This window comes from Pseudonaja textilis, chromosome 4 (assembly GCF_049901715.1).
Source record: "Pseudonaja textilis isolate UNSWEBS1 chromosome 4, rPseTex1.2, whole genome shotgun sequence".
NCBI lineage: Eukaryota > Metazoa > Chordata > Lepidosauria > Squamata > Elapidae > Pseudonaja > Pseudonaja textilis.
This window is the reverse complement of record NC_141993.1, coordinates 26,146,933-26,156,879: the sequence shown is the minus strand read 5'-3', so window position 1 is coordinate 26,156,879 and position 9,947 is coordinate 26,146,933. Positions and strand designations below refer to the sequence as shown.

The window sequence follows — 9,947 nt, the reverse complement described above, 5'->3', positions numbered from 1 at the left end:
TTAACTCCAACAATTTGGATTTATAATTTTTAAACACTGGAAAGACAACATGCTAATTACATACCGCAAATGCATAAATACACATTCATAACACAATCCTGGTGCTATTACATTGATTTCAGTTTATTAACTGGATAAATGATAAATTACTTATCTGTAATTGAGATAAGTATACTTAAAATCCAAATGAATCCACGAATGAATTAAATTGAAATAAAGGACTTCTCTCAAAACAGTACACTTTTAAAGCATTTGACTGTTGAGAATATGTTTTCCTGCTTTCCATAGTATGTTGTCTTTAGTCGCAGGTTCCTAAGAAAGAAAAAGAGAAACTACGTCTGCTAAAATTCCCAGAACGCATTATTAAATAAAGGGAACTGGTTTGACTTAATATGGTATAATAAGGTCCTAGAGCTGGCAGATGGTACAAACCAGCTTACTAAATAGACTAGAGTATGAATGTCTGTTTAATTTCATCCCTGATGTCTCAAAGAATAATACATACATCTTAAAGTTGACAAGTCTGAGAAATACCGATATAGACAAACCCTCTTTGAGAAATATATTAAAGCTGTTGCAGGACAGGCAATATTGTGTGAATGAGTACCACAGCAGCTGCTGGGCCTAGGTACTCTGAAGTGGGAGAAAGACATGAATTTCAACATGAAAAAACAGATATTCTGTGGATTGCAGAACTGAAGGAAGAGATTTCCTAGCAAAAAGAGAGAATAATCCAAATTTAACTTAAGAAGTCAGATGCCTCTATTTGCAAAAGGACTGGAGAGGGAAGTATATGAATGAAATCTGAGAAAACTGGTAGATAAAGATGAGTTAATATGGAAGAGCAGAAATTCCTCTGGGCTTCCTTTTTTTCAGTTCCATCGTTTATTAAGAACACCCAATGTTTAACTCATGGCCAAGTTTTTTTATTCCTTTCATGAATCTTCTCATGCCTAATTTGCCTTCCAATTCCCTCTTTGATCCCTTGGGATTCTGCCCTAGATAGACTTCAGCTCATAATTGCTGACTGGAATCCAGTGTGAAAAACAGTGGCATTCCAGATGGATAAATAGGATTATAAGTTTGTTTCTAGTATGATCCACTCCTCAAATCTGATCATTTCATCAGTTGCACCTCTTAAACATTATGTATTAATGTATTAATGTATTAATTAGAGTTTGCCATGAATAGAACTTAAAGCAGATATAACAGATGTGTTGGATTTACAAATTTCCCAGCCATAGGTTCTTATTGGTTAGAAATTTCAAGAGTAATAGCCCCAACAATCAGATTGGTGAAAGCTAGTCTTAAGATGCATAACGATCCAGACTGGTATTTCTCAACCTCACAACTTTAAGATGTTGCCTGGTGAATTCTGGGAGCTGAAGTCCATGCAACTCAAAGATTGGGTGAGACTGAGAAACACTGGTCTAGACCAGGGGTCTCCAACCATGGTAACTTTAAGACTTGTGGACTTGAACTCCCAGAGTTCCTCAGCCAGCCGGCTTTGAATTCTGGGAGTTGAAGTCCACAAGTTGCCAAGGTTGGAGACCCCTGACCTAGACAAATGTATTAGGAACTTACATTTTGCCCATTCGAAGAGACACATAATCTATTCTCCATCTTTCACTCATTGTGTTATTTTCTTACACAATCTCTCTGGAATAGAGGCCCTGTTTTTATCAAGGATCTTAAGTTGATTGTGGCATCTGTGTGCCGCTAAGAATTCTAACTGCCCTAGAATGAACAACTTTCTTGTTCCCAAGCTATCCCATCCTGAGCCAGATTTCCTGTAAAATTCTAATAAAATGTTCCTTACCATCGTGTAAAATACGCCTGTATTGCTTGTCTAGGCAGATTTCCACCTGTTTTTGCCTGACAATTCGTTGTGCTTCAGGTGTTATCCCATCTGGAGACCGGGAAAACAAAAACGAGTAGCTATCATCGCAAGTCCCATCTTCGGTAATATTGCGGCAGGAGTAGTGTAGAGCATACGTATTATAATCCGTGGCCACAACCCAGTGATCATCATCTAGGATAAAGCATAATGAAAATTTACTTTAAAATTCACTTACACATAGGCCTGAAGATACGATGACTATTGAATTTCCTAAGCAAGCGAGGTGGCTACGTGAGTCATGCCTCATTTTATGACCTTGTTTTTGCCTGGATTATTAAGTGAATCACTGTAGTTGTTAAGTCCAATTTGACAACAAGACCTCAGCGTGCTGCAACAGTTGTAGATTCATGCTGGTTGCCAAGCTCCCAAATTCTGATCATGTAAACTGTTGGGATGCTATAATATTTGTAAGTGAGAGGACTGGTTGTAAACCACTTTTCTCAGTGCTGTTGTAACTTTTAATGGTCACTAAACAAATAGTTGTAAAATGAGGACTACCTGCATTTTTTTATTCCACCAAGACCATTCGTTCAGGATCCCATATTGATGTACCGTTACTCACTTTAAAAGCGATTTTACACTTTCTTTCTTTGTGAACAAAGCCTTTTATTGTAGGCATCTACTTAACAGTGTAAAAGGTATTCGCCTTTAGATACTGAACTTTATCAGAGGTGAGATTTATCTTTGTATTAGAAAGTGCCAATTCTTTAAAACCGATTCTGAAATATTTAAATACACAGCCAATTTAGTCGCTCATATATATGCTTATGATGTATGTATAAAAATTATAAAAAGAGAGGCAAATGGCAAGTCAAACTGGGGAACCCAACAGTGAGAATGGGTTTCAGAAATATTGATAATGATACTTTGGTGCTGAGGAAGCCAAAGGTTTAACATCCATGGCTGAAGTGATAAAAGTCCTGAAATTTACACAGGAATCAACACTAGGACTACATTATCTTTAAAGTTACCAATTACTTGAGGAGGGTTAAGAACTTCTAACAGCTTCCTTTCTAAAAGAGTGGAGCCAGTTTTTGATAAGATACAATGGAAGGGATGCACCAGATTTACTGTTTAACATGACACAGACAAGCGCACCAGCCTTTGGACTCCCGAGTCCTTAGGAAGCAGCCTGTTGCGATTTCGTGGCAGACCAAAGGTTGAATATCTGTTGAAGGTGGCAGTGAAAGAACAACAACCTTGGAGACAAATATTCTTTCCAGTAACATTTGATGATTTCTAGAGTTAATTTGTTCTAGTCAAAAAAAAAGGAGGGGGAGGGCTTAAAAAAAGCAGGCAATTCCATCTGCTTTTTTTTTGAAGACTTCAAGGGATACCAGATTTTCATTAACTTAAGTAACAAAATCATTCCAATGGTAATTATGTCAGTCTATTCTGAGCAACTTCCTTAAATAGCTGGAGCTTCAAGTGGGCAGGCATGGGAGATTTTCTTCTGCTTTCATCTACTGTACTTAACACTTAGCGATTTGACCAACATCTCGTAAAAGAGACTAGATATATAACCTTCTCCCTCAACCTGGTACTTCCCAGATTTATTGAATTTTGGCTTTGAAATGTAGCAAGGGCTCTGTGTAACTAGCTCTCCTCCTGGTATACTCACTTCCCTTCTGGAGATACGAGGCCACACCCCAATATTTCATTTTAAACTTGGCAGGGTCCTCTGTCTCAGTGAAGGTGCCAATCATATCAGCACACATCTCCCAGTTACTGAAAAGAAGAAGACATGGATTTAAGGTCATAGTTCTAAAGAGAAGAGAAGAGAAGAGAAGAGAAGAGAAGAGAAGAGAAGAGAAGAGAAGAGAAGAGAAGAGAAGAGAAGAGAAGAGAAGAGAAGAGAAGAGAAGAGAAGAGAAGAGAAGACTGGAGATTACTTCAGTGTATCAAATTAGGGAAGATCCATACACAATCAGGTGCAATGATTGTTGTTTTGTTCACGAGACTTCATTTGTTCTTGAGTGAGCCCTTCACACTGACCTTAACATGCCATAGGAAGAGGTATGTGTAGGAGGCATAGACCAAGGGCAAAAGCTACCTTATGCAATTGTGTATGTTCTGCTAATGGCTTCTTACTTGAGGCTCAGATACAAATACTTTGGCAACCTTCAGACATCATGGTGTATACATGTTGTGCCTCTCCTAGGCTTTTGCTAGAAACTACAGCAATGTCTAATGCAGTATTTCTCCATCTTAGCAACTTGAGGATGTGTGGACTTCAATTCCCAGAATCCATCTCCTCCCAGCATGCTCATCTAATAGAATAGATTAGAATAACAGAGTTGGAAGGGACCTTGGAGGTCTTCTAGTCCAACCCCCTGCCTAGGCAGGAAACCCTACACCACTTCAGACAAATGGTTATCCAACACCTTTTTAAAAACTCCCAGTGTTGGAGCATTCACAACCTCTGGAAGCAAGTTGTTCCACTGATTAATTATACTAATTGTCAGGAAATTTCTCCTTAGTTCCATGTTGCTTCTCTCCTTGATTAGTTTCCATTCATTGCTTCTTGTCCTGCCTTCTGGTGCTTTGGAGAATAGCTTGACTCCCTCTTCTCTGTGGCAGCCCCTGAGATATTGGAACACTGCTGTCGTGTCCCCCCCTAGTCCTTCTTTTCATTAGACTAGACATACCCAGTTCCTGTAACTGTTCTTCATATGTTTTAGCCTCCAGTCCCCTAATCATCTTTGTTGCTTTTCTCTGCTCTCTTTCTAGAGCAGGCTTGTCCAACCCGCAGCCCAGGGGCCGCATGCGGCCCAGGTAGCCTCGTAATGCGGCCCAGTGCCCACCCCAACCTTCGTGCCAGAGCCAGTGAGGAGGAGGAGGAGAGGCAGGCGCGAGGTGGGGCGAGGCGAGCGCCAGGCCAAGCAGCAACAGAAAAGGCGGGTGCCGTCAGAGCACCACCTCCTGCTGTTGCTGCCGCTGCTTCTGCCCCCGCCGCTGCTGCTGCTTCTGCCTTCCAGTCCTGCCTCATCCAGCCGGGCCATTTGCAAGAGGAGAGGTAGGCGCGAGGCGGGCAAGCTTTCTTCCCCCCGCAAAATTTGGCCAGAAAATAAACCTTGATAAAAAAACCGTGATAAAAAATAAATAATTTTTAATAAATAATAAATAATAAAAACATCTCACTAACTTCATTTCCAAATAAATTTAATATGTTAACTATGTTTTCTATGGTTTTTTTGGATGATCAGGTATCGTTACTGTTATTTTATTTTATGTGCGGCCCAAACCAAATTTTCATCTTCTAATGTGGCCCAGGGAAGGTCAAAGGTTGGACACCCCTGTTCTAGAGTCTCAACATCTTTTTTACTTCATGGCAACCAAAACTGAATTCAGTATTCCAAATCTGTAGCTACTTGTGCTTACCAGTAAGGAATAAAAGAATGTGAACAGGTGGAAGAGAAACAAAAATTATAATAGGCTGGACCATCATTTTCTGACTTGAAAAATAACCATTTTTCTTCTTGTGTTGAACCTTTCAAAGTGTATATTAATCAAGACCAGATATGATTTTTGGCATAAGTTGGAAACTGCCACCACCATCACCATTGGATTGTCCCCTGCCTTGTCCTTCTTCATTGCAATAGTAATACATTCTAAAATCTACCAGCTTGATGTCCCAAGATATCTAAGATAGCAACCTGACTCTCCCTAATGATACGACTGGACCTTCTGTGAAGGAAGCTGGAACTCAAGACTCACCCGAAGAGCACGACTCGGCCTCTGGCAGTGGCAGTCATTTTATCATTCTCATCCACAGTAAAGCTGGCCACCACATTATCCTGAAGAAACAATCCTTCAGGGTCTTTCTTGGCTATGGCATACCAGAAGCCAGCATACTGCCAGAAAGAGGGGAAAAAAAATATTTAGACTTGTCTAAAGCAGGGGTCGCCAACCTTTTGGACCTCAGGGACCACCAAACGCATAATTTTAAATCCTGTGGACCACTAATATGAATTTTGACTGATGGTGGCTTGCTGACGTTGGTGGGAAAGTCGGTCACAAATTCCAGAGCTGCAGTAATCACAAGACTGGCCCTTTGGTCATTCCGGAGCAGCAGAAGTCTTTCTTTCTCTCCCCCAAACTCTGCGAGAAATGAGTCTTTGCCAGCGCAGCCTCTTGGAGCAAGATGCCTTGCAGGGTCCCAAAGATTCATTTCTGGTGGAGTTTGGGGGAAAGAAAGAAAGACTTTTGCTGCTTTCCTTGCGTGCAGCCAAAAACAGTAGAAGAAAAAGAAGCCTGGTGGCCAGGCAAGGCACGTGGGGCAAGTGGACCAAGTTACTTCCCCTCCGCCCTTTGCCCCCTCCCCTCACTACCTCGTGTTGTTCGCAATGCAAGTGATGCAAGCCTTGTGTTCCCGTGGGCCATATGGGCGGCACAGCCTTGTATTCCCACACAGCCTGGATTAATTGCTTTGGGGGGGGGTTCTTTGGGGGGTTCTTTCTCTACAGACCACCAAAAAATTTTCATAGACCACCAATGGTCCCTGGCCCACTGGTTGGCGACCACTGGTCTAAAGGAATAGGTCAATATGAGGAAATGCAATGCAATATGAGGAAACGAAATGCCAATGAAGAAAGTTTCAATTGTAGCTGTGATCATTTGTCATTAACATTTGCAACAAAAATAAAATTCCAACATGCTATGCAAGGATGAACTTCAATATTTCAAGAAATCCTAAAAACATTTTGAGGGAAGCTAAACAAACCTTGATTCTCAGCAAATGTTGTTTAAAATAAAATTCCAGATTAAGTTGGTGAGTGCAATTTACAAGCCTTATTTTGGGTTTTCTGAAGACAAGTATACAAATTTTGATTATAGGCCTAAAGATATTTATCCATGTAGTAGGGTTGTATTGATATTATCCTTCCCATCTTCTCACCTTTCTCATCTTCTCATCTTTCCTATTACCTTTTCCTATTGGCACCTGTGATTTAAACTTGTTATATCTTGTGATTAATGATTGTAACTACTGTGTGATCTATGATATATGTCCTATCACTTTGTTGTTGTATGTACACTAAGAGCTTATGCACCAGAGACAAATTTCTTGTGTGGCCAATCACACGTGGCCAATAAACTATTCTGTTCTGTCCTGTCCTGACCTGTCCTGTCCTGTCCTATCCTATCCTATCCTATCCCACTCCTTTGAAAGAGGGGTGGACTATACACAATAACTATGCAAAACTTAATAATTAACCTTTGTTTTATTTACCAGATAGTTCTTATGTCATTATGAAACCAACGAGAAGGTACAAATATATACCATTCCAGGGATGACGCAGATTATCCACTGATTATGAGCCAATAGTCAAAAGAAAACACTAGATCCGCCATACCCAAAACTTTTCCGTACATATCTAATTTTGATTTCCTTACTACACCAGGAAAAGTGATAGGGAAAGTTGCCTGCCAGTAAGAAATGTCCAATGTCAGATTTGTCTTTCCCAGAAAAATCAGAGTTGAAGTATTCTCTGCAATCTTAGAAAAGGAAGTCTAAAGTGTTCTATGACTGTTGTCTTTCAGAGTCCTAAAGATCCGTGCCTTATATTTCATGAAATGTACTCTTCTGTACTCTTCTCTATTTTATTTGTACTTATTTGTTAGGTTTCATCCCATCTTTATACAATGCTCAAGGCAGCTTACAGCACTGAAAAAAGCCCATTACAAAACGTAAGAGTAAAAACTATATTGTTGAAGTCAGGCTAAAATTAAGATCAGTATCAAAAATAACTGCTATCCATTGGAAGTGATCTAGAAAGCGTTTCCTTTTCCTATCATCTCTTAACACGGGTATAGCAGAGATAAACTGGATTAGATAACTCAGCCTTGTGGAGAATAACACATAAATGATTCGGACAATGAAATGGAGCCAATTGTCTTCCCCCACCCAAAAAACTGTCTCAGTCTGTCAATAAGAAAACTTGAAATCTAGACTTTATAATAGAAGATGATTCACTTGGAGTTTACATACAGGTGAAATATCTACATATGTAGGCTGTCTTTGAACAACAATAATTCCAAGGAGGAAATTCAGGTGAAACCAAGTTACTGATGTTATTTGAAATGTAAACACATGTAACGCAATTCACAAAAGAGATTTACACTCTAAGAGAGTGAAATTTATTTCTGACAATAAATGGGAGGAGTGGAACAGTTTTGCTGAGCCATGAATACAACTAACTGCCTTTCTCTGCTGCAAAGAGAATTAGCTTCATGCAATGTTAATACTCTTATCCATTTAGGAGCATGACATTTTATAGTGTAGAAGATGACCGTTCCTACTCTGTTTTATAGTTGGCAACCAAAGAAGCAGTAGATGAAAAAAAAAAATCAAGGATCTGGGTTATATTTAAGTATGGTTATGAATTCAAGGATAGAGACTCTATGTCCCTCTAAATGCTTTCAGGCCACACAAAATTGTAGTTCAGCAACATTCAGAATCCCATGGGTTTCCCAGTCCTGGTATAGGGCATCAAGGTGATAAGGTAGATTTTTAGGGAAGAAACTGAAGGCAGTAAGGAAGATGGCTACTTGGAAGAGATTATTTAATTCAATTCAGTTCAGAATAGAGCTGGAGGGGACCTTCTAATCTAGTCCAACCTCCTGCTCAAGGAGACCCTATACAATTTCAGACAAATAAGTGGCTGCCCAGTCTCTTAAAAGACCTCCAGTGATGAAGCACCCACAATTTATGAAGGCAAGCTCTTCCACTGGTTAATTGTGCCGTTAGAAAGTTTCTCCTTCATTCCAGGTTGCTTCTCTCCTTGATTAGATTCCATCCATTCGTTGTTTCTTGTCTTGCCTTCTGGTAATTTGAAAAATAAGATGACCCCCCCTCATCTTTGTGGCAGCCCCTCAAATACTAGAACGCTGCTATCACGTCACCCCTAATCCTTCTTTTCTCCAGACTAGCCATATTCAATCTATCAGGCTGACTGTACAGGCAGCTAAGAAGCCATCTCAGATTCTTTTTTTCCCATGTAACTGGGGAAAATTTTGGAAAGTGGGGAACAGCAAAAATAATAATAATAATGCAGGGATGGGCTGTAGGGGGGCAAATTAGAATAGCTAGAGGAAGGAAGAGATGAAGGCAGGGCACTTACTCGATGTTTATCAAAGTTTTCCTGAACCGTGAAGCTGCTCACTCGGCAGTCCCGCTGAGCTTGACATCTGCTATCCAATAATGCCAGGAACCCTACCAGCATCAGCCAGGCAACATTTGGACTCTTGCGAGACATCTTGTTCTTCTGTGTCTGCAACAAAAATCAAATATCAATCATAACGGGGAAGAAAAAAGAAGACTGTCCAGAATAACCTAAAGGAAGGATGAAGACTCTTTTAGGCATGTGGCAGATGAAACGGAAGGTCTTCTGAAGCCCCCTAAATAAGGCACTAGAATTCCTCTAAAAGGAATCCTTTCTGAACCAGGATAGTATTGGGACTTTTTGAGGCCTTCTTCTGCATATCATAGTCACCAGAGAAAAGGGGCTCAAATAATTAAAGAAGTTACTTGTCTGTGGAAGAGAAAAGCAGACCCAACAGCTAAGTTCTAAAGCAAACAGGAAGAGGACATGAGCTTTATAACCTTGGATGAGGCTGGCGGAGCAGTTTTTTTGTAAACCCATGCAGTAGAATTGGGAGGGGGATGCGAGCAGATACCAGGCGTTAGATGAATTCCAGCTGCTGGCCAAACTTTACTAACAAAGATCTTGCATAACTCTGCAGCAGGAATCTGGGGAAGCAAACAGCAATGATCTTTGATCCCCAGCCACTGGCTAGATAGCGGTGGTAGAGCACATATTCTTCTTCCCTGGATTCTGGACCAAAAGAGGTCTTTCCAATTTATGTAACACTATCTGAGTAAAAGCCAAGTCAATAAAGCAGGATTCACGCAGCAAGCTCTGGTTATGGTTCAGAAGAGACCTTGATGGCTGCAGGGCTCTCTCAGAACTCGCCTTGCTTTCATGCTCATTTGGGCATGGTTAGAAACACTTCACAATCTCATTGTTAAGGCAAAAAGGATTCTCGT

General features: G+C 40.4%; 1 protein-coding gene across 3 annotated transcripts; it reads right to left on the bottom strand.

Annotated features, from left to right (window-relative positions):
• RBP4 (retinol binding protein 4) lies at nt 1-9,740 on the bottom strand. 3 transcript variants are annotated; one of them, XM_087932436.1, is made up of 6 exons: nt 9,504-9,740; nt 9,022-9,171; nt 5,618-5,754; nt 3,522-3,628; nt 1,820-2,032; nt 1-312 (listed from the first exon to the last, which is right to left on the bottom strand). In XM_087932436.1, the coding sequence occupies exons 2-6, from the start codon at nt 9,154-9,156 to the stop codon at nt 299-301; spliced, it is 606 nt and encodes a 201-aa protein (XP_087788562.1). In that variant the 5' UTR covers nt 9,157-9,171; nt 9,504-9,740; the 3' UTR covers nt 1-298. The 3 variants fall into 3 exon arrangements, with proteins under 3 accessions (XP_087788562.1, XP_087788561.1, XP_026566377.1); XM_087932435.1 differs by lacking the exon at nt 9,504-9,740 and adding an exon at nt 9,394-9,469; XM_026710592.2 differs by lacking the exon at nt 9,504-9,740 and adding an exon at nt 9,429-9,469.
• Nucleotides 9,741-9,947: the final 207 nt, after the last annotated feature.

Coding starts and splice junctions, on each gene's coding strand:
- RBP4 (XM_087932436.1), bottom strand. CDS start 9,156: ATGTCTCGCAAGAGTCCAAATGTTGCCTGGCTGATGCTGGTAGGGTTC. Junction 5,755..9,021: donor AAAACTTTGATAAACATCGA/GTAAGTGCCCTG, acceptor TCTTTCTGGCAG/TATGCTGGCTTCTGGTATGC. Junction 3,629..5,617: donor GGCCGAGTCGTGCTCTTCGG/GTGAGTCTTGAG, acceptor TCTTCTTTTCAG/TAACTGGGAGATGTGTGCTG.